We start from the raw sequence: 25,284 nt of genomic DNA on the forward strand, positions 1-25,284 counted from the left end.
TTTGTGACTTACAATGTTAGAGGAATGGAAGGAAGACCCATTGGATTCACCCATTCAAAGAGTCAACAAATACTCATTAAGCCTGGGTTAAATGGCACTTACTAACTGTTACAAAAATACAAACCTATAAATATATGATGGCTAAAATATGATAGTTTATTTCTTGCTCACATAAAGTCTAAAAGAATTGCACAAGAGAGTTTTTGTATTTTGGGCCAAGAAGTGGCACACTTCACGTCTGTTCATGTTCCATCTGCTAGAACTCAGTTCCATGCTCACACCTAACCGCAAAAAGGCTGGAAAATTATCTAGCTGTGTGCACAGGAAGAAGAGGAAAAGGGTTTGGCTGATAGCAAGTCATTCTCTGCCATGGCTTCTAAAATGGAAGGCAGCATGACATTTTAAACAAAGTTTCTATTAGCAGAGGCCTGGGATTCAGCCCTGAGTAAACAGTACTTACAATGCTTTCTACTCTTGGCTTCATTCAAAAAACAAACTTTCCATCTCCTCTGGCTTCTCTCTCAATCACCTTTATATTAGGCCAAAGATATTTTTCAAACACGTATGTTCAGATTTTTTCCCACTGAATTTTGATTTTACCCCAAATCACATAGGAGAGAGACCTGAACCAGAGCCCAGACTATGTGCAGGAATGGGTTTCCAGGGGTTCCAGGGGTTACCCGTCTGTCCCTGCCTGTCTCTCCAGAGGTCCTCATCCTTCAGGATCAAGATGGTTCCTGGTTTGCTGAACACCTCTGTTTTTAAAGGCATCACAAGGCCATGCTCCTTCCTCAATGGCCTTCACATCCTTGGATGCTGACGTGCAAGTTTTAGCCATATGTCAGGCTCGCCTTTTGTATAAGAGCTGCCCTCCTTTACTAGTGAGGCTCTGTTTCCTCTGTTACATCACTTCTAACAGGAACTATAATCCAAAAGCTGTGCTGTGAGTACAGTGAGGTCTGAAGGAACCATGCAAAAGTGATTCTCGTAATGCTTCTGTTTCTGTGTCTGACTATCTTGGAGGGGCTTCATTTCTCATATTGTGCGTGATTAATTGAAACGCTTGCCTTTATTTCTGTTTCCTTATTTTTTCTTAAATTTATACAGATATAAAACTGAGCGTAATCTCCTTCTGTTTGTATGGCTCTCATTCAGCTACAACACAAATACATTTACAGATTAAATGAAAGAATGTAAACCCTATCAATTTCTATACATTAACACTAATCTGTGAGCTGATGCTGACTTGCTAAAACTAAATGGCTGTTCACAAAGCATGCATAGGACTGACTGCTGAGGCGCGGCTCATGCTGCTGAGGGCTTAGTGATGATGATTTAGCTCTCAGCACCTTTTTCTGTTTTTCCTATTCTGAAAGCCCTTTTGGTACAGCATGCTGTGGCTTTTGTTATCTTAACACAAATGTATAATTTATCATTTCACTCCTTCTCTGCATCTTTGTTCTATTCTCCTTAGTTAACTTCTATGGTTAAACTAGTACTAGTTAATATCAATGTGATTGTAATCATGTCCACAAACATAGGTATTGGCAATTACATGGCAGTCATCACACAGCAGTAATCAATTAGTAGGTGATCAACCAGGTCATCTAAAGTAGGCTTATGCTGATTTTTTTAAGTTGGTCACTAAAATAGCAGCTCCAGCTTGAAAAAAATCTAATAGAGATCAAGTGGTATCTCAAAAGATATCTCTCACCAGGAATAAGAGGAACCAGTTAAAGAAAAACTAAAAGAGTACAACGTATTGAATATCAAACCTGCCTGCATAGCAGAATCACCTAGGAACTTGTTACAAATAGAGATTACAGCTTCTACCTTGTCATCTGAGATTCAGATTTAGTAGTTCTGAAGTGGGACTCAAAATATATGCTAACATTTTTCTAATAGGTCTAAGAGGGTCAGTTGATTAAGAAACATTATTTTCATTATAAATCTCTATTGATTATAAATAGTTGGATAACTTTGTGCTTTGTCTTAACAATGGATCATGAAAGTAATAAGAATGTATAAGAAGTAGCCTGTGTAACAACAGTGCTTCTCCTGGCGAGAAAAAAAGGCCTTTACTTTCCAGCAAAAGCTCAATATAATTAATTAAGGGCTGGAGTTAATTCAGTGACATTTGAATTTTATAGCTATACACTTGCAGCTATAAAAAAACACCTTTATTATTAAAATTCCTGTAGGAAAAATAACTTGGTAATTGTGACTCTAAAGCCCTCCGGTCCCTAACCTCATTTTCCCCATTGGCACAGTTGTTTTTATAACACAATAGAGCAACTCTTGTCTTATAGCAGGATAGATTATATTTTAAACAAGTGCCCTGGGGATTCTGAGGCAGCCAGTCCACAGACAAAGACTTGGGATTACCTATCACAAGCACCAGACTTTAGGTCAAAGACCTGGGCTCCAGTTCAGCCTTATAACTTGCTATTCGGTTGCCTTGGACAAACCATGGGGCCTTTCTGAGTCTGAGTTCTTTGTGTATGTAAAAGATAGTACTGTTGTTTCTGCCTCTCAGGGTTGTTATGCAAAAAATCCAGGTAATGCACATAGCACACCATATAAACACAGATTTTCATTTAACAGATATTTATTGAGAATCTACTAGGTGCCAGGCCTAGGTGATAGAAATAAAGAAGAGAACAAGACAGATGTGATCTCTGATGTTATCAAAATTACATAATGGACTAGCAGGGGCTGGGGGGAGATACACAAATATAGAAGATAAATTCTGCTAGTTCTAGTGCTTATGAAAAAAGTAAAGTTGCCTCCATCTAAAGTATACATCTCTTCACTCCCGTGCCACACACAGGGATGCATGCTTTCTATGGAGTGGTTAGAAAAGGCCTCACTAGGAGGTGTTATTTGCACAGAGATCTGAATGACCAAAAGAGAGCCATGCAGAAGTCTGTCGGTGGAAGATGTCAGGGACGGGGAATGGCCAGGTTGGAGGAAAGGAAGACCAGTGTGCTGGTGCACTGTGATTGATGGGGAGTGTGGGCTAAGTGAGGTAGGTGATGTAGACCACTGGGTCTTAATGTACAGCGGATGGCTGTTCACGAAAAGGAGCTTGAGGCCAGGCATGGTGGCTCACACCTGTAATCCTAGCACTTTGGGAGGCCAAAGCAGGTGGATCACCTGAGGTCAGGAGTTTGAGACCAGCCTGACCAACATAGTGAAACCCCGTCTCTATTAAAAATACAAAATTAGCTGGTTGTGGTGGTGCATGCCTCTAATCCCAGCTACTCAGGAGACTGAAGCAGGAGAATTACTTGAACCCAGGAGGCAGAGGTTGCAGTGAACTGAGATCCCACCATTGCACTCCAGCCTGGGCAACAAGAGTGAGACTCGGTCTCAAAAACAAAAAAAGAAAAGAAAAAGAGCTTCAAATTTTGTTTTAATTGTACTGAAAAGGGACTGGAAAGTTTAAGCAGAAAAGTTGCATGGTTTGATTCATGTTTTAGCAAGATCACTCTGGCTGCCATAAAACTGTAGTAAAGGAAGAGTGAAAGCCAGAAGACCAGTTAGGCTGTATAGTAGTCCATCCAGAGATTATAGTAGCATTAGATCATAGCAACAGAGATGCTGGTAAGATGTAGGGTAGATTTGGAGTCAGAGCTGAGTAGCTCTAACTCTGAGTAGGGAGGTGAGGTCATTTATACCAGTGCTAATTCAATATCATTCCAACTGCTTCCTCCCACTGTGGCCATGCATTTACTATGCTCAACAATCATTATAGTACTAAATCACTCATCATATGATACATAATCTCAAATGTATGGAATATGAGTGGTATAAGGAAAAAGTCCCCTGAACAGTCAAAATAGAGCCTATGCATGCATTCCAAGGTGAGCTTCTCAGAACATTATTCAAGTTTCTGCCCTTGAACACAGTTTTGATGAGCTTAATTACCTATGCCTAGAAGGCAAATAAAATGGCAAAGAATAAAGAGGGATAGCTTCTATTATGAGGCTGTGGGATGGTACAAACAGGAATACAGGATAAATAGATACAGGAGAAAACAAAAAATATAAAAAGCAAGTATAAGACTCCAAAGGGCATTTCTGAATTAAGGTTTTCTTCACATTTAATGAAAGCAGAGAAGAGTGAATGTAATTGTAGAATATCCTGCCTATAAAATGGTTAAAACAAAATTAAATCCACTTACCAAAGGTTAAGCTTTGGTTATATGAATATGATCTCATGTGGACCCTGTTTCCCCAAGGTGTTCGATGAATGAGTCTTTTCATTGTATTTTGTAGTCATGTGCACAAAGTGCTATATTTTATTTCCAGCTGATAAAGGCCTATGAAAACACAATGTACACAGGACTTCGACTTCTGGGAAGATGGCATAGTTATACTATTCCCTATTCTTACTGCTAAGTACCACTAAAGGTCCTGTACATTATATATAAAACACACATAAGGAGACTGAAAAGTAAAGGGAAGAAAGCCAACTGACCAAAGACCTTGGAAATCAAACTGTAAATTTGTTGGGTTTTCTTTTTGCCTCATAAATCACAAACTTGGAGCTCAAGAAGCTGGCTACTGGTAAACACCAATGAGTACCAAAAAAAAAAAAACAAAACAAAAAACACCAGCTAGAAGCCTAGAAGCCTTCTCTCTAACCAAAGGCCCAGGAAAGGGGAATCATAGCAAGACAGAAAACCTTTAGCAAATTCTACTCTAGGCTACCAAATGCCACCGAAAACACTGCGTCCACCACTACCTACACCAGCAAAGGCTGAGCATGAAGCCTAGATTCCCCCGCAGCCAGCCTCAAATGAGGTGCCCCCCAACCCTCATGGAGGGGAGTATCAGAGATTTTCAGTCCTCATTCATTACACCTACCAGAGCATAATGTGGAGACCACATGGGGAGCCTGGAGTTCCACCTTCACCCTGCAGTGCCCACATTTCCCTCCCCACTGGGATGGTGAAGAGGAGGTCCCCTGGAGAGTGAGGACTTGTACCACCTGCCCAAGGTGAGGAGGCTTCTCCCACAGCTGTGTAGTGGGGACTATGTGGGGATCCAGAACTCCCACTCCTGCCCAGCAGTAATGAGGAGCCCCCCACTTGGGTAACAGAAGAGGCCAAGTGGACAACTTGGACTTAACCTCCACTGGGTAGTAACAAGGAGGCATGTCCCTGCTCCCATACCTGAGTGATTTTATAGAAAGCAGCTAAAACAGAAGGTTTAAATAAGATCCAAAGTCTCATAACTAGAAAAATATACAGGTTTCAATTGAAACCTAGACATCATGAAAAAAACCACCTTCACTACCCTTATTCATTGTAGTGCTAGAAATTCTACCCAGTGCAGTTATGTAAGAAAAGGAAATAAAAGGCATAGAGACTGGAAACAAAGAAATACAACTTGTCCCTATTTGCAGATGAAATGATTGTCTATATAGACAATCAAAAGAAAACCAAAATAATTAGGTTAATGTAACAAAATATAACAGGACTTGTATCTCAGAAACAACAAAACTCTGATGAAAGAAATTAAAGAAGATCTAAATTAAAGAAGATAAATAGACATACATACAATGTTCATGGATTGGAAAACACAACAAAGTCACGATGTCATTTCTTTCCTAATATACGTGTTTAATTCTTATCATAATCTTACTAATATTTTATACATGTAGAGAAGATTATTCTAAAATGTATATGAAAAAGCAAAGGAACTAGAATAGCCAAGAAGCAGGAGAAATCAGCGAACCTAATTTCAGAATTAATTATATAGCTACAATAAATAAGACTGTGTGGTACTGGTAGAGGGACAGACACATAAATCAGTGGAACAGAATAGAGAATAGAGACCTCAGAAACAGATCTACACAACTGTGTCCAACTAATTTTGACAAAAGTGCAAAAGCAATTCAATGTAGAAAAGATAACCTATTCAAGAAGCGGTGAGAGAGCAATTAGACATCCATAGTCAAAAAATAAATGGGCTTTGACCTCCTATCTAAATGTGACCTCTCACATCTTACCTAAAAATTAACTCAAAATGTATCACAGACTTAAATATAAAATGTAAAACTATAAAACATTTAGGAAAAAAATAGGAAAAATCATCAGGATCTAGATCTAAGTAAATAGTTCTTAAACTTGATATCAAAAACATAATCCCATTTTTGCTTTTGTTGCCTATGTTTTTGGGATCTTTTCCAAAAAATTGCTGCCCAGACTAATATCATGAAGTGTTTCCTCTATGTGTTTTCCTAGTAGTTTTATCATTTTGAGTCTTACATTTAAATCTTTGATCCATTTTTAATTTTTATGTGGTAAGAACTAGGGGTCTAGCTTCAGTTTTCCCAGCACCATTTATTGAGGAGACTGTCCTTTCTCTGTTCTGTGTTCTTGGCAGTTTTGTTGAAAATGAGTTGGCTGTAAGTATGTGGATTCATTTCTGTGTTCTTTATTCTGTTCCATGGGTTTATGTGTCTATTTTTATGGCAATATCATGCTGTGCTGGTTACTGTAGCTTTATAGTATATTTTAAAATTTGGTAGTGAGTGTGATGCTTCCAGCTATGTATTCTTTTTATTTTTATTTTTATTTTTTTTTTGAGATGGAGTCTCACTCTGGCGCCAGGCTGGCGTGCAGTGGCACAATCTCAGCTTGCTGCAACCTCTGCCTCTCGGGTTCAAGTGATTCTTCTGCCTCAGCCTTTTTAATGTGCTGTTGAATTTGGTTTGCTAGTATATTGTTAAGAATTTGTATATACATGTTCTTCAGGGATCTTACCCTGTAGCTTCCTTTTTGTTGTTGTGTCCTTGTTGGTTACATCAAACTGAAAAGCTTCTGCACAGCAAAGAAAACAATCAACAGAACACAAAGACAGTCTACAGAATGAGATAAAATATTTGCAACCTCTTTATCTGGCAAGGGATTAATATTCAGAATATGTAAGGAACTCCAACAACTCAACAACAACAAAAAATTAATTTTCAAAAATGGACAAAAGATAAAAAAGAACAAGATCAAATTCTTTGTAGGAACATGGATGGAGCCGGAGGCCATTATCCTTAGCAAACTAATGCAGGAACAGAAAACCAAATACTGCATGTTGTCACCTATAACTGGGAGCTAAATGATGAGAACACATGGACACACAGAGGAAAACAACAGATGCTGGGGCCTGGTGGAGGGCAGGAGGAGGGAGAGGATCAGGAAAAATAACTATTGACTACTAGGTTTAATACCTGACTGACAAAATAATCTGTACAACAAACCCCCATGACACAAGGTTACCTATGTAACAACCCTGCACTTGTGCCCTTGAACTTAATTAGTTAATTAATAAGGGCAAAAGACCTGAATAGACATTTCTCAAAAGAAGACATACAGATGACCAACAGGCATATGAAAAATGCTCAACCTCACTAATCTTCAGAGAAATGTAAACCAAAACCAAAATGGGATATCACCTTACCCCTATTAGAATGGATACTATCAAAAAGACCAAAAAAAAAAAAAAAAAAAAAAAAAGCAAATACTGGTGCTGATGTGGAGAAGAGGGAATTCTTATACTGTTAATGGGAATGTAAATTAGTATAGCCATTATAGAAAACAGTGTAGATGTTCCTCAAAAAATTAAAACTAGAACTTCCATATGATCTAGCAATCCTACTCCTGGGTATATATGCAAAGGAAATGAAAACAGTAATCAAAGCGATATCTGCACTCCAATATTTACTGCAGCACTATTCACAATATCTAAGATATAGAATCAGCTTAAGTGTCCATCAACAGATGAATAGATAAAGGAAATGTGGTATATATGTACAGTGGAATACTTTTCCACCATAAAAAAAAGAATGAGGCCAGGTGTGGTGGCTCATGCCTGTAATTCCAGCACTTCGAAAGACTGAGGTGGGTGGATTGCTTGAGCCCAGGAGTTTGAAACTAGCCTGGGCAACATTGGAAAACCCTGTATCTACAAAAAAAAATAATAATAATACCAAAAAAAAATTCTATCCAGGTGTGATGGCACACACCTGTACTTTCAGCTACCCAGGAGGCTGAGGTGGAAGGATCATTTGAACTTGGGAGGCAGAGGCTGCAGTGAGCCAAGATCACACCACTGCCCTCTAGCCTGGATGCCAAAGCAAGACCATCCCTGTCTCAAAAAAAAAAGAGAGAGAGAAAAAAAAGAAATCCTGTTATTTGCAGCAACATGGATGAACCTGGAGGTTATTATGTTAAGTGAAATAAGGCAGGCACAGAAAGACAAACTTTTCTTTTTATGGATCATGCTTTTCAAAATTTTTTCATTGACACATAATAATTTTACATATTGGCCGGGCGCGGTGGCTCAAGCCTGTAATCCCAGCACTTTGGGAGGCCGAGACGGGCGGATCACGAGGTCAGGAGATCGAGACCATCCTGGCTAACACGGTGAAACCCCATTTCTACTAAAAAATCCAAAAAACTAGCCGGGCGAGGTGGCGGGCGCCTGTGGTCCTAGCTACTCGGGAGGCTGAGGCAGGAGAATGGCATAAACCCGGGAGGCAGAGCTTGCAGTGAACAAGCACTACAAAACACAACCCCCACAGAGGAAAAAAAAAAAAAACCAAAATAAAAAAAAAAAACAAAAAAAAAAAAAAAAAAAAATTTACATATTTATGGGGAACAGTCTGATTCTTTTGGATACATGTATACATTGTATAAAAATCAAATCAGGATATTTAGCATATCCATCACTTCTTACATTTATCATTTCTTTGTGGTCAGGACATTCAAAATCCTTTCTCCTAGATATTTTGAAACACACATAGTCACCCTACTGTGTAATATAATACTAGAACTTATGCCTCCTATGTAACTATAATTTTGTGCCTCTTGACCAATATCTCCCTATCTTCCTCTCCCCACTCCCTTCCCCAGTCTCTGGTAACCACTGTGCTACTCTCTACTTCTATGAGATCAAGTTCTTTAGATTCTACATATAAGTGAGATAATGCAGTATTTGTCTTCTGTATCATTTCTTTTTTGAGACAGAGTCTCACCCTGTCACCCAGGCTGGAGTGCAGTGGTGTGATCTCGGCTCATTACAACTTCTACCTCCCATGTTCAAGCAATTCTTATGCCTCAGCCTCCTGAGTAGCTGGGATTACAGTTGCATGCCACCACACCTGGTTAATTTTTGTATTTTTAGTAGAGATGGAGTTTCACCATGTTGGCCAAGCTAGTCTCAAACTCCTGGCCTCAAGTAATCCACCCACCTCAGCCTCCCAAAGTGCTGGGACTACAGGCATGAGCCACTGCACCCAGCGCTCTCTATTACTTCTTATAAGTGCATGTGAATCTACAATTATCTTAAAGTAAAAAAATTTAATTTTAAAAAAAGGCCCTGTAAAACATGATGTCGAAGGTTATTTGTTAATTTAATGATTAGAATGCATAAATCATCTCAATTTGTATAACATGCTCTATCTTCAAACTCTTCAATCCTTGGTCTTTTACTGACAACACTATGGTAGGTAGGTAGGTAGATGCTTTTATACTGTGCACTTACAATTTTTCAAGAGAAAACATAGTTATTTGCAAAAGTCTGGATAGACCAGCCATGCATTGGTGGTTAGCCCACATTTCAAAGGAATGCCCCAATTTCCACAGTCACCACCGAGTAACATCTCATATTCTCTCTTATCTTCAGGAAAGCCACTAGTGAAAACGTCACGAATGACCGTGATCAACACAGAGAAGCCTGCAGTCACAGTCGATATAGGAAGCACCATCAAAACAGTGCAGGGAGTGAATGTGACAATTAACTGCCAGGTTGCAGGTGAGAAATTTGTGTATGTATTTGTTCACATGTTAATGGAGCCCTGTGCTAGGTTGGGGATACAAAGACAAATTAGACGCAAATTTTACTCTCAGGGATATAGTGCTAGTAGGAAAGCCAAAGCATGAACCTCAGTCCCTCTGAAAGTAGAAAGCGCTGCAGAAATTTAGAAGAGGAAAGATTAATTCTGACTGGGACAGGTAGGTAAAATTGATCTTTTTATGTGTATGTTTTTCTTTAATCTTAGCCTTCCATACAGATAGAATGTGAACATGCAAAGATGGGGGCAAGAAGTTCCAAGTGGACAAAGGAGAGTGATAAATTCATGGAAGTAGAAAATTCTCTAGGCTGTAGAGAGAACAGTGTGAGCTTTAGTCTGGGTGGAGCCCAGAGTGCAGAAATGCAGGTGGGAAGTGACGTTAAAGAGCCATGCTTCCAAAAGCAAAGCATTGAAGAGAATGGATTGAAAAAGGGAAATACTAGGACAGAAAGGCCAGGTAAGACCCATCACTGTCATTTAGAGGAGAGGTCATGGAAGCCTGAACTCAGGGCAGTGGGAATGGGAAGGTAAGGACTGGATGGATATGAGAAAGACAGCAAGAGGTAAGGCCAATAGCAGCCTGGAGCTTGCTCGGATCAGAAGTGGGCAGGAGTTATTAAAGAAGATAGCCAGTGGAATTCTGATAAAGGCATTGCCCTCAGGTGGGCCTTGCATACTCAGAGGCCAGTGGGGACCACGAAGGCACAGGGAAGCAAGGAGTAGTAGACAACAGGGGGTGGTAATATGCTGTGTATAAAAATATTTACCTTCAATTAAAAGACAGAAAACACCTACATATAGCAGATGAGGCCCAGCTACTATTTTTCCCTTCCTGTAGACCACTCATTTGTGATGTGTACCCTAGGGGTTTCACTGCCACAACGGGATGAAGAAATGAATGGTTCTTGTGCCATTGGACAGCTAGTGTTCTGATTGCTGTCCTCATCAGACATACCACACAGTGGCATGGCCACGCCAAACCCACGTTCCCCGATCATACCCTATGGGCAGAGTAGACAGGCCGTGGCACCCCATGCTTTGGTGGTTTCTTCATCTTAGATCTTCATCATCTGAAGGTTTACCTCACTTTGTTACTTATAAGACCAGAAAATCCATTTTAGAGTAAGTAGGAGGAATATCTTAACCTAGGACTTACTGTTTCCAAATAATAGCCAAGTCTGATTGTCTCTGAAATATTCTGATAGCTTTAGGATATCTGAAATATGGCCAGACCTGGTGGCTCACACCTGTAATCCCAGCACTTTGGGAAGCTGAGGTGGGCAGATCACTTGAGCCCTGGAGTTGAAGACCAGCCGAGGCAACATGGCAAAACCTTGTCTCTACAAAAAATACAAAAATTAGCCAGGTGTGATGGCGCATGCCTGTAGTCTCAGCTACTAGGGAGGCTGAGATGGGAGGATCGTTTGAGCCCAGAGGTCAAGGCTGCAGTGAGCCATAGGCATGCCACAGCACTCCAGCCTGGGTGACAGAGCGAGAACCCTGTCTCAAAAAAAAATTAGGATATCTGAAATGTAAATCTATCTTTGTAAATGTGCATTAGCTTCGCCTTTGTAAAGTGTCTCATGGCCTTTGTGATGCTTCCCTTCCAGCCTCATCAGTGAAATCTAGAACCAAGTCCCTTCAGTCCCTGTACTCCTAGATAGATAGTAAGACAAAACCCCTGACAGGGACTGGCATGAATGAGCTACCCCTCTCTGCAGGGATTAATGGTGGTGCCAGTAGGGCCCTTTCTGCAGAACCATCACCCTCCAACACACACCTGATCACTATGGACACATGCTTTGGTGAGGAAACACTGGTGATATGATGGATCATGTTGTGTATCTTCTTGAGAGGTGGAACTGGTAGGAGTAAAAGAATAGGGGAGGGGCCAGGTGCGGGGACTCACACATGTAATCACAGCACTTTGGCGGGCCGAGGTGGGTGGATCACCTGAGGTCAGGAGTTCGAGACCATCCTGGCCAACATGATGAAACCCCATCTCTACCAAATACAAAAATTAGCCAGGTGTGGTGGCAAGTGCCTGTAATCCCAGCTACTCAGGAGGCTGAGGCAGGAGAGTCACTTGAACCTAGGAGCAGAGTTTGCAGTGAGCTGAGATCGAACCACTGCACTCCAGCCTGGGCAATAGAGCAAGACTCTGTCTCAAAAAAAAAAAAAAATAGGGGAGGAAAGGGCAGCAAAACAAGGAAATGGGCATTTAAAGGAGATTGAGAGAACCAGAATCTGGTTGAGGAAGCATTTACATTGGGGAGCCTACGACATTAAAACAAGCTTTGGTCACTCTTCCGTGTCGCCTAGGGCCCTCTCTCTGGGACTTCATCCAGAGGCTCACTTGATAACCTTATAGTGAGAACCTAGGTGGTTATACCTAGTTTTCCCTGGCTGTGGCATTGCAGTCTTTATTTTTGTTTTTACCCATCAAACCATCTGTATTAATGCTGATTAACTAAAATAAATATTTGTATATTTGTCATTATTCCTTTTGTTAAACAAGATACTCATTCAAAGTAGGTGGGAAAGAGCCTGCTTTTAATTACACAGTAAATTAGCTGGACAAGGAAATCATCTGTGAGCTTAGTCTCCAGTTAAAATACTGACAGCTATAATGCTAAATGCCAAATGGCAGAGGACTGCTTTTACTTTGCTGCTGTAAGTGGCTCTTATGGCTCTTTCCTTACTCTTGGACATCTCTATCCCATTCCTAGTCAGGCAGCTTAGTGACCTCCTGATTGGTTAGGTGGGATTCTCTGAGCACCAATAACACCGCCAGTAGCTAATACTCTAGCTTGAGAATTTGCCACCCAGACTCTGATAATAGACAGGGAAGTGGGACTCCATCAGGGCCTCCTTAAAGAAGTATTTTATGTCAAATTCATTCATGTTATTCATTTGGCAGTTTTTTATGGAATATTTAATCCAACTTAGATCAGATTTCTCCTGAATCCAAGGAGCCACAGATAAACAAGATACAATTTTCAGGAAGCTCACAGTCTGGGAAGGAGAAAAGTTATGAAATACGTAATGATAATACAATGTGATATTCAGATACAGTTGTTGTTTTCTTATTATAAAATATTAAAGTACTAAAGAAATTTTAGAAAACACAGAAAAATTCAGGAGGCCAAAAAGGAAAGAAAACAGCTGGTTCAAAGTCGTTCTCTCCAAACTCAACCACAGCTGACATTTTATTATATTTCCTTAATCATTCCCTTTTGTCCTGCTTTATTTCCTCTCAGTAATAAACATTTGTCTGTATCATAAGCATAATTTTAATGGCTATATAATAGCCTATGTTAAGAATATTATGTAATTTACCTAGACTGACTCACATGTTTGAATTGTTAGCAATTTTTCATTAAACAACTTTTTGTATACATGTGCTTTCAGCTTATAAAGTACAGCCTCACACATTCTTCCCAGTCCTGAAGCATCAACAGCATTAGGCAATGAGTATGATAGGTTTTTTCTTGAAAAATGACCTAATTGACTGTATTACTCCCATGCTTGTTCTCTATTCCTTCTCTGAAGAGGTCAGAAAACTGAGTCGGCGATAAAGGATCAGGGGAAGAAGCAGTGTTTCAGTAAATAGGAACAGAATGTGCAAAGGGCCTGAGGTAGAAAGAGCATGCTGCATTTAAAGAATTAAAACCTGGCTGGTGGTGTGGCTATAATATCAAGAGCAAAGAAGAAAGTAGCATATGAGGCTGCAGAGGTATGGGTAGGCAGGGGCTAGATCTTACATGTTCTCATAGATTATGGTACAGTTTAGGTTTTTCTCCTAAAAACAAAGGAAGCATTTGAAGGACTTACTTAGGAGATAAAATCAGCAGGACTAGGGATGCACAGATAGTTCAAGAGTCAGTGATGGGTGGTGTATTAGGATAGATTAGACTCTGGTATCAAGTAGATGCCCAAATGTATAATGACTCAAACACAATAGAAGTTTTATTTTTGCTTAGCTAAGTGCCCAAAGAGTACAACTGGTCATCTGGAGAGGATCTGTCCCCACAGTGTCATTCGGGGTCACAGGATGCTGGTTGCTCTGTCATCTGAAACATATGCCTTCCAAGGCCTCCCTAGGGGTTACCTCTATCCTATCAACCAGGAGAGGGGAAAACAGAATATGGGGGATGGTTGAGAAGGTTTTTAAGGGCGACACCTGGAAGGAGCACACATTAAGACTTTTCACATGCCTTTAGTCACATGGCCACGCGCAACTACAAAGGATGCTGGGGAAGGTAGACTCACTGGGTACTCAGGAAAAAGAGGGAAACTGGTTTTGTGAACAGCTATCATTGTCTGCCACAGTCAGTATGGAGAAAAGTGGAAGGCTGGAAACCTTCTTTCCAGACTGCCATGGTTCTTTAGAATAACTGACAAGGCTGACAGTTGAGTTACTGTATCCTTTCTCTTTTCTTTCCCTAAGCCACTCTACCTCCACACCTCCTAGGAAGCTTCTAGAATTTCCCATGTAAAGGTGTACCTTTGAGTGGACACCCCACCTTGAGACGCTGACACACCACCGTGGTGCAGGCAGCCTTCCAAATATAGTAAGAGATCCAATTAACAAGAATACCCTGTCTGGGATTTTTTTTAAAAAGAATATTATAGCATCACCCTACCTGGCAGCTCCGTGGACATCAAAGGCACTGAACCTTGTAATCATATCAAGTTACCACCCATTATGTCTAAGTTATTTTACTGATCCTTTCAAGCAGCAGGGAGAGCATGGTGCTGTTGAAAAGATATACCACAGGGGAAAATGTAAACATGGGTTCTTTTCCTCCCCGAGTTTAAGATCCAAATAATACCAGGGAGGTTAGCATGTGGAGCCTATCCAAGTAGCTGGTCCACAACAACATAGCTCTTGGATTTTGTTCTGTGGTAGAGCACATTTTCTGTCATTTTCAGGTGTTTCTTTTTGTGGCATTTGCTGTCACACCACAGCAGGCTAGAAAAGATCATCTCCCACAACCTGACCAAGCTTCTCAACAAGAAAGAGCTAACAAAGCCAGAACACATGGATTCTGGAACCTCTCTCCTGACAACAGCTTGGTTTTACAAACACAGCAGAAACATTAATTCTGAAAGTAGAAAGGAATTAAGCATTTGACAGTTCAGAAATAGTAAAGCAGCAGTTCAGATTTTCTCTCAAGAGTCAGGCTAGTATAATGACAGGCGGTGTACACTTGTTAAGATGGGGACTGTTGGCACTAAAGGTATCTCACTTTGAATCCCTACCCTGGCACTGGTGGGTTACTGATTGGCTGTAGGGTAGGGAATTCGGGGGACCAGGAACTCTGCCCCCATGTAATCGTTCAGGCATCCAAACAAATGTGACCTTAGGCAGATTTCTTAATCTCTATGAGACCCTTTTTCTCATAAAATGGAGTTACTAAATAGTACCTGCTTCACAGGATCATTGTGAAAAATAAGTGATTGTGTTTCTAAAATGTTTGGCTTACAGCAAATGTTCAGTCAATGTTATTTCTCCCTTTAATACACTCAGGATACGTTTGCATGGCTCAGTACACTCCAATGTTGAGGTATTCTGAACGTCAGTATTAAGCATATGTATCACTACCTTTTCAAGGGACTCTGTGGAACATTCAAGGGCTGGTGAAGTTTTCTAAAGCATCATTGTCATCTCTTGAGAGAAAAAGAAAAAAAAAACTTTATAACACCTCAATTATTGTTTTCTCTTTCCTCATTCTACATGTGTAATGTCAGAGCCAGTTATGGAAGGACTGGCTGTCACTCCAAGGTGTCTTTGTAATATCATTCTCTGCCTAAGGCCCACAATTCGAGGCAGAAAATCCTCAAAATGTGGTACCAGCAACAGTACCTACATCGGCAAACTCATAATGCAGATCTGTGCGTGAATGAATCTGCGAGAGGTTGCCAGTAGACTGAAGAATGATTCCCACTTAATTTCTCTTCCCTTGGGACTACTGTCACGTCCACAGTTCCAGGTTTACAGAAACTGGAGCTTTCTTCCTCCACCCTGCTATTCTGAACATTTCCACTTCTCCCATGAAGCCCCCTACTGTCACTAGAGGAATTCCGCCCTTTTGGTTTATATCCAGTCCTGTCCTCTCAAACAAGCACAATTTTAGAGCGGCATGAGACAGACAAACATAAAGGGAATGGAAGAAGCTTGCAAGCAATTCCTGGGGGAGTGAGAAATAGCTCCCAGGTCTCTCTCCATCCCTGGGTTCTCTCCCTTCTGCCTCTGTTCCACCCTCCCTCCTCCCCTCTGTCACTCTCACTCTCATATTCTTTCCCCCTGAGTCTCTGTGTTTGCTGCCCACAGCCCTCCTCAAAGGAAGATGCAGGCAGTAAGTGCTGCATGGAGCAATGGAGGGAAAGAGGGTGAATATTGGTAGAAAATGGTTTGCAGGGCTGGCATGGTGGCTTATGCGTGTAATCCCAACACTTTTGGAGGCCAAGGCAGGTGGATCATCTGAGGTCAGGAGTTCGAGACCAGCCTGGCCAACATGGCAAAACCATGCCTCCACTAAAAATATAAAAATTAGCCAGGCGTGATGGTGCACACCTGTAATTCCAGCTAACTCCGGAGGCTGAAGCAGGAGAATCATTGGAACTCAGGAGGCGGAGGCCGCAGTGAGCCAAAATCATGCCACTGTACTCCAGCCTAGGTGACAGAGCAAGACTCTATCTCAATAATAAAATAAAATAAAATAAAATTGTTTGCAGGACTTCATTTTTCCTTGTTCTTTCAGGAGAAAAATAACTAAAAGTGCTTTTCTTTAACTTACTTCTGAGGCTTTCTCCTGAATGCTGTGGATCTTTTTTTTTTTTTTTTAATGGGAAAAAATTAAGCTCAGGGCCCAAAGTCCAAGCTGGCATGGACAGGCATCATGATGCTCTTGCTCTCCCTAGTGGTGCTGTAATGAAAAATCAGCTGTTTCACCCTCACCTGTGTCTTTTCTCCAGGTATCTTTAGAGATGATGCCAACCTGGCCCCTCTTATGCACTTGAGCATCAAGTATCCTACTGCTAGAGCCAGATTCATGTGTGCCTCTCTCTGATGTGACAAGGCTGTGGTATCCAAGTCTCCACCTGCTTTCGTAGCCCTGCCTCTCTTTCTCTAGCCACTTTCAAGGACACGTAACAGATACACAGGCAACTCCTTGAACACTCTGCATCCTCAACAGAAGGCTAGCCATTAAGGGCAAACTGCCCTTACCCCAAAGGCAAAAACCAGCCCCAGCTCAGGGAAAACACTAGATCACTAGACTAAGGTCTGGCTCCTTGGCCATTTCTGGCTTTGACCCCCATTTCCCAGGACTTGATACTTCTTTTTTTTTTTTTTTTTTTTCCCCTGAGACAGAGTCTTGTTCTGTCCTCCAGGTTGGAGTGCAGTGATGTGATCTCGCCTCACTGCAACCTCTGCCTCCCAAGTTCAAGTGATTCTCCTGCCTCAGCCTCCTGTGTAGCTGGGATTACAGTTGCCCACCACCACGCCCAGCTAATTTTTGTATTTTTAGTAGAGACGGGGTTTCCCCATGTTGGTCAGGCTGGTCTCAAATTCCTGATCTTGTGATCCATCTGCCTCAGTCTCCCAAAGTGCTGGGATTACAGGCGTGAGCCACCGTGCCCCGCCAGGACTTTACACTTTAAGCATGCCCTGGATACATGCCAGTAAGTTCTATAAGTAAACTGTGTGAGCTGGATCAGCAGGCCAAGGTGTGCTTTCCGCTCCCTAGAGACCTGTGAATCTGTGCCACACACTTTCAGTCTCTCAACACACCCAGAGCCTGGCCTCCTATAGGATCCTCCTAAAACAGCATGTAGGAAGGCTCATCCTAAACCCCCAGGGCCTGTTTTCCACCATGTCAACCACAAGGAAACTTCCTGAGGAATTCACAGGTTCCCTCAGAGCACAGAGCCTGGCTTCCAAAGACAGAACTCATCCCAAGTCAGCAGATGATGTCCCCATCTCTCTCACAGAAAATAAACTTGGATTGTGGAAAGAGTTGAGCACTTTCCTTTTGTCCTTTTCCTGTGGTTCTACTGATACTACCATTTCATGTTCTCTTGCTCTGAGAAGATATGTAGGCTTCCAAAAATACAAGCATGTTTTCTACATAGAGTGTGAACTCCAGTAACAATCTAGCAGCTTCCATTCATCTAGTTCATACATATATGTTAACGTCGTATAGCTTTTCACTTTTTATTAAAATATATCTATACAGAAAAGTACACGTATCATGAAGGTACCAAGTGAACACTCCCCACCAGACCAGCCTCAGGTCAAGACACAGAGCATCGCCAGTGGCCAAGCCCCTTGTCCCGTTTCTCAGTCACAGCCCCTCCCCGTTCATTCCATTGACTGACTAACAGCGTAGATTAATGTTACCGGGTTTTGGTTTTTTACTTACAGAAAGGAAATTATACAGTATGTTCTCTTGTGTCTGGCATCTCTTACTCAACATTATGTTCATTTCATGTAGTTTCATTTTCACTGGTGTATACGTTTGGTTCTCATGTTTTTCAAATACGTTTTCTCCAAAGAATTTGGGTACTCTCCTTCCACCTTGGCAAGCCCCCCCGCCAGTTGTCTGTTTCCTGGCCTCCCTCTTCCTGCTTCATCACTGTAGGTTTAAAAGGCAAAAGTTACGGAGACAACTGATATTTTTATCTTGTATCAGCATTTATTCTGATTCTTTGGTCAGCCTGAAGTCTATATCCTCATCCTACCAGGCTCTGGGCATTATTTAGTTTGGCTAAAGCATGGTAGAAGATGCCGCTGTAGAGCAGCCCCAGGGAAGAGGGATTCAAGAAGCTATAAATGCTATAAATGACTCTGGGCTCATCTGAATGTGTTTGACTGATGAGTTTATTTGTTTGTTTGTTTTTTTCCTTCTTCCTAGGAGTGCCTGAAGCTGAAGTCACTTGGTTCAGGAATAAAAGCAAACTGGGCTCCCCCCACCATCTGCACGAAGGCTCCTTGCTGCTCACGAACGTGTCGTCCTCGGATCAGGGCCTGTACTCCTGCAGGGCGGCCAATCTTCATGGAGAGCTGACTGAGAGCACCCAGCTGCTGATCCTAGGTAAACACTTCAAAGCTGGTTGCCTCTGCTGCACCCTGTTGGGGGAGACTATCGAACCCACCCTCTACCTCCTTTGGGCCCTAATCCAATTAAGGACATAAAAGGTAAAATCGGTATCCCTTGGTTTCTTCCCAATGTAGGGCCTTTTGATAGAACACAGACTTTGAGCCCAAACAAAAGCTTGAACCCTGGCTCTACCATTTACTAACTGTCTGGCACTGGGCAAGTTACCTCACTCTGCTAAGCCTTAGATACTGGTCTCTATGTGGAGACTCCAGACACGAGGACTGCAAGGGGAGAACAGGTATCTCAAACAGAGATAACTGAATTAAAACAATTATCCTTAACTCTTCCTGTATTAAGGACTTCTTTGAGAATCAGATAAAAACTATGGATCCCTCCTTCGAGAAAAATTCATCCATGTAAAATGTTTCATATAATTCCAGAAGCTTATGGTCTGGTCTACCTAAAGTCTCCACATGCACCCCTAAACATAAGAACCCCTGATTAAAGAGTCTGGCATGGCTCCTGGTATAAAATGGGTGTTAAAAATAACAATTGCTGGGACACCATCCACAATCTGATTATTGCCCAGTTCTGGACTCAGCCATGTTGCAAGCTATAACCATTTTTGCCCCCTGGACTAGGGATACCCTGCTGTTCTTCCCCACTGAGTCTGGGTGCTAGGGAGATAAAATTTTTTAAAAAAGGAAAAACTTATTTTTGGCTTTCTCAAAAAACAGAGCAATTATTAAAGCACTTAGGCTCTAATTATGCGCTTTCTCACCTACAGAAAGCTGTCATTCTAAGGAAAAAAAGGAAAGATGAAAGAAATAATAATTCATGCCACACATATATGCATACACATACATTATAAACTTCCTCAGGGAAAAATATTTAAACTTTACACTTCTGTTTTCACACCCAGAGTTGAAGATATACCAACCCATAGGTCCTTGTAGACCCTGCCCACTCAGATTTCAGAGAGGCCCAAACGGGTTTTCATCTCACTGGTGGCTGCATAAACCTCCAGCCATCTTAGGAAGCCACAGAAAATTGGCTCAGAGAAAGATGTCATTTGTTTTGCACTGGGTTTCATCCAACTGAGCTGCTAGTCTGGAGCCCAGAGCCCAGGGAATATTGCCCCACACTGAGTTATGGTGCTTACCAGTAAGATTTTTCTCCCTAATAATCCTTCCTTGTTGCCTCTGCTAACAGAGATGGAAGTCTAAGATGTAAGGCTGCTACTGTGACTTTGCCAATGAAGTGTGCATGTTCTGTAGGCAGGTGCTTACTGCATTCCAACTGTAATACAGTATAACAGTGAATATGGTGTTTGAAGAGCAAAACATCTTCCCCATTTCATCATACTTAATGGGGAAAAAAAATCACTGTCAAGACTCTTAAGTTTAAGGCTTTTCTTGATCACAGTTATTGGTTTATTAATGAAAGTTTGTTAGCTTTTAATAGGTACTTTATGAACATCAAAGCAATGTCTCTTTTAATCCGCAAAAATGTAGCTTAATTTTTAAAGGGGGAATTTTGTGGATGAAGCTGAGATTTCACCCCAAGTTCTGTGACTTAACCTGTACCATGAGGACTTGAAGTGTAGTAAGGCAGACTTTCATCCATGTATCCAAATAGTCCATTGGACAGTTATTCATTAAGTGTTGCCATTTAATGTTGCTGACATTAAGTTCCATGTCACCTGGACACTGGTAAAGTTTTAGGAGAAATATAAATTTCTCTACCCCTGGAGAATTTACAGTTTTCCTGGGAAGAGCAAATGGACATGCACTGGAGAGGAAAATTACTGTCAAAGCTGTCAGGACATTAGGAGGGGCCAACATTTGGTCCAAAAAGAGCTGATTGTTTTGAAGATGGAAAGTAGCCCCCACTTTTTGCTCTTACTAAATAAGCAAAGGTTTCATTAGTTTCAAGAAGAAATATTGAGGAGGAGAGAAGGATACTTTGAGTAAACTTCCACCATCAGTTCCTAAAATCATGGTATTCCAGAGTAGACAGAGATCTTGGAAAGGAACCTCATTTTGTAGATGAGAAAACAAGGCTCTGAGGATTTAAATGATCTAATTATTGAATGACACAGCCATGGCTCAAACTGAGGGTTCCTGAACCCAGGCATGATGTTTTTCTCTATGCCATATGAAAAGGGTTCTTTTTAAGCTATATTTTATATGTCTATATATATATATCTATATATATATAGAGAGAGAGATATATATATGTAATCTCAAGTTCATTGTTTTTTCTATAGAATAGTCTTTGTCAGTCAAAGGCAGAAAGACTGAAGGTATGTTTTTCAAGTAGACTCAGGCACCATTATGTCTTATTAATTCACCAGCCCTAACAAGTGCCTTACAAGGTGCCAGGCACGTAGTAGGGCCTTTGCAGAATGCTGTTGAAATGACCATCCATTTCAAGAGCAGTACTCCTGGGCTGCTGCTTCCATTCCAACAAGCGCTCTGGAGAAAAAGGTGGGAGCTGGCCTTGGGAGTGTAAACTGCAGTTCTTCAGGAGATGCAGGAAGAGGGGCAAAGGGATCTGCTGCTTTTCCAAGAGAATCTGGCATCATCCCACCGCTAAGTTCAGTGGGTGCTTGCCTCTTTATATGTCCAGCAGAAATGATAAGCCAGTATATATTTCCCATTTTAGTCACTTTTAGCATTGATTAACTGGGACCTCTGATGACCTCAGCGCTGATTCCTTGTACGATTCTGAGTGTTGAAGCATAGCATAGCAACATTCTCCCCTCTGCTTTATCTAGGTCCTGCTTAGGCATTAAAATCTAAACCACAAAGTAAATTAACTTACCGACTTCACAACTTCATCTTTTGCTTCATAGAAAAAGGTCCTTTTAAATAAGAAATTCCTGTGGTGTTTCTTTATCTGTGCAGACAATAACAAAGTGCCTCACTCTAAAGACTGTTACTAGGGCTAAATGAAAAATGGACTGAAATATATTTAGCACAGAACTTGGCATAGTAAATGCTAAAATTTGCTTTTTAAAAAAAGTGTCTTTATGATATAGTTTAACTTATCGACAAATGTATAGGTACCCAGTAGTCTAAAGTGAGAAACCCCTGAACTTTGTGTGCCTGCTTCTTCTTACTGACCTTATTATTTCAGGCATCAAATACCTGTATTAAGTTTGAAATTCAGACTCACCTTGATAGGGATTCCTCTATAGGAAAAATGATGTTAAAAGGCAACAACAGTAATGTCTATCTTACATACACGCACACATGTGCACATACATGCATACCCACCTCTTCCTCTTCCCTTGACACAGCCTTGTGCTTTAACCTGCCTGATCCACCCTCTGCCTTCTCACAGATCCCCCTCAAGTCCCCACACAGTTGGAAGACATCAGGGCCTTGCTCGCAGCCACTGGACCGAACCTTCCTTCAGTGCTGACGTCTCCTCTGGGAACACAGCTGGTCCTGGATCCTGGGAATTCTGTTCTCCTTGGTGAGTCTAACCCTTGGAAACATTGGGCAGAAATCCAGGACTGGACAGGATTTATGGATGGGTGACTGCTTGCAGGTGGGAGGGAGGCAGCAGTGGGGGGTGGCCAACAGGAAATCACTAAATTGCCTACAGAATCCAGACTCACCAGTGGAAACTTGGCTGACTTTCCATATGAGGTGAATGCAGTTGTTAGTCTGGACTCTATGGCTTGTCTAGATTCCAGTATGGCTCCTTTCTGAATCCTCTTGGGTTGATGCCATCTCTTGAAACTTTGAGAGAACTACAGCAGTAAAGAACAGCTGCTATATCTCCTCTCCTCTTGCTAACCATTCCCCAGTACTCCTCCATTATCCCCTCCCACCTAAACTAGAGCAATAATCAACTTTCGAGGAGGAAGTCAAATATCAGCACCCTCCAAAAGGAAGACTATACTATTTAGACCAGCTTTCCGTAGATATAGCCTAAAGCCAACCCAGATAGACTCCTTAAGGCAAGTGCTGAATTAATTTCACCAAGTACAACCTCCCTGTCATCTAGTGTTGGAAACCTTCACCAAGTTATTTCCCACATGGGTAGTGCCCTCTGATAGCAAGGAGTTGTACGAGGGCAATCAAGTCCTGGGCCCCCACACCAGAATCATGGAGATGCCAGAAAAAGCTTCACACATGACCTCTGGAGAGGGACAAGGTGGAAGAGAAGAATTCTTCTGCCTTCAAAAGGCCTGAGTGGGGAAAAACAGACCCATACACGTGCAGAGACAGAGAATATATGAGAAGTTTCTGTACCTTTCTCTTGTGCTGTGAAACTAAGATCTAAAACTCCTCTTTAAAATAAAACAAAGAGCCAAGGCCTACAAAGTGGTGAAAATCTTCATACTAACTCTATGTGATCCCAAATGTTGACAATAATAGCTAGAATTATTCCTGTGGCTCAAAATGTAAAGCTTCTATATTCTTTTATCTAGCAAGGAACAGGAGGCCAGTGAGTTCCCAGTCATACTGTGATGACTTATCAACATGGCCACAGGGGCCTGTTTCCTTTAGGATGAGAGCACAGAAAGATGACCTTCAATTTTCGTTTTCATCTGAAACTCGCAAAGAATCTTCATAGCTTATCAGCATATGGAAAAATCTGATTTCTCTATTTTTGACTTGAGTAAAAATAAGACAGGGAAAGTAACAAGTAGCCCTATTCTGTTGCCCATGATTTATACAAGTTTGGCACTGAGCTTTTCTGTATCATGTTGATCAGAATTAACAGAAGTTTCAAAATTGCATATTGCCTCTGGCTTACAAATAGTAAACTTATTCCAAATGAAATGCGGATTGTGAACTTCTTTATTTTAGACTCATCACTGTGAGAAGCTCTCATAACTGTTCATCACAGCCCGGTCACAAGCAGGGTGTGCAGCAATTGTTTCTTTTCAACTTCAATAACTCTTTTGGATCACTCAGGTGCCATTTAGCATGCTGGAAAAGTTAACCTGTTCATATTTTTACATGATAGCTTTACTTTCATTCTCCCTTCTTTTGGAATAACATTTTGTTTTATTTTAGCCATGGGCAATAAGAATTTATTGTACTTTATGTTGCCACAATCCATTGCTAGTTTATGGTGCTTTGTTACCTTAGCCTGGTATTTAAATCCAGCAGTTAAGAGACACCTTAAAATCCCAGTCCACATCCAGACTGCTCCATTTGAATGAGACAGTGAGTCAGTATTCATAAAGTCCCTGAATGTAACTGCCTGAACCAAATGGAGTTGAATGGGAATGTCAGTGTCATGCCAGCACTATAGGACTAGGAGATTCACGTGGAATTGTGGAGATAAATGAGACAATGATGTCAAGTATCAGGACTCTGAGAAGTAGGCTGACACAGACAGAGCCTCATTATGATGATTTGGAGCTGAGCACTGCAGAATAGGTGGGATTCAAATAGGCAGAAAGGAAGAGAAATACGCACTCAAGGTGAGGAAGATTCTATGAGCCCCAAGATGAAAAATGTGCGAGATATGCATCAGATGTCTGTTCAGAAACAGCTGTAAAACACCACTGCTTTACGACTGATGACAGGCAGCTAAACTAAGATCGAAACTAGGCCATAAAAATGAACAAGCCTCAGCCACAGTTTGTCCATTCAGATTTGGCTCAGACCCTCACCCCAACAATCCTAATGCCCTCCATCCATCCTGAACTTCCCCCTCATCCTGCTCTGTTAGTCCAGTTGCTTCCATCTGGACAGGCTCCCATCCCTGACTCCTATAGGGTGGCCCTTTCAGACCACAGTGTGTGCTCTGGGTATGAGAAATAAGCCAGAGGGACTGGAGAGAAGGTTTTGTGTAGGGTTGCTGAGAAATTAACATCAAATTGTGGAGGCCTTGAATATAAAATGAAGGAAGCAGATGTACTACATGGGGAATGGGAACAAATCTTTAGGGGGTTTTTAAAAAGGAGAATGACATACTAAAAGTAATGTATGAGAAGAATTAATCTAATATTCTGTAGGAATCATCGATAGTGGGAGAAATGTAATTTTAAAAAAGCCCTATTTTGAGGATAACAGATATTCTAGACCAAGGTGGAAATACATGGCAAAGATACTGTTAATCACTCCTCCCACAGCCAAGACATCCCTAATCAATCATGACATTCTTTTTCACTCAGCCCAGGCACTGCCTTGGAATTCATTTTAACGTTCTTACCAAGCCTGGTGGTAGTTGATATATACAGGATGAAAGCCATTCACCTGCCCTATTGTAGCCAGTGAGTGGTGAGATACCCCACTGCATGTTTCCTCTATGTATGAGGTCAGCTGGCTGTAACAGTCTTACAGAT

The 25,284-nt window shown here is 41.4% G+C and overlaps 1 protein-coding gene across 3 annotated transcripts in view; it reads left to right on the plus strand.

Annotated features, from left to right (window-relative positions):
- Window positions 1–25,284, plus strand: part of ADAMTSL1 (ADAMTS like 1) — a 952,161-nt gene that overhangs the window by 865,455 nt on the left and 61,422 nt on the right. For all 3 annotated transcript variants that reach the window (XM_021927825.2, XM_021927824.2, XM_021927826.2), the window contains 3 exons: window positions 9,690–9,818; window positions 18,780–18,959; window positions 22,314–22,448. In XM_021927825.2, the coding sequence (XP_021783517.2) occupies window positions 9,690–9,818; window positions 18,780–18,959; window positions 22,314–22,448 (444 nt within the window). The remainder of the gene's footprint in view (window positions 1–9,689; window positions 9,819–18,779; window positions 18,960–22,313; window positions 22,449–25,284) is intronic.

The sequence above is a fragment of the Papio anubis genome, chromosome 13 (genome assembly GCF_008728515.1).
Source record: "Papio anubis isolate 15944 chromosome 13, Panubis1.0, whole genome shotgun sequence".
Lineage (NCBI taxonomy): Eukaryota > Metazoa > Chordata > Mammalia > Primates > Cercopithecidae > Papio > Papio anubis.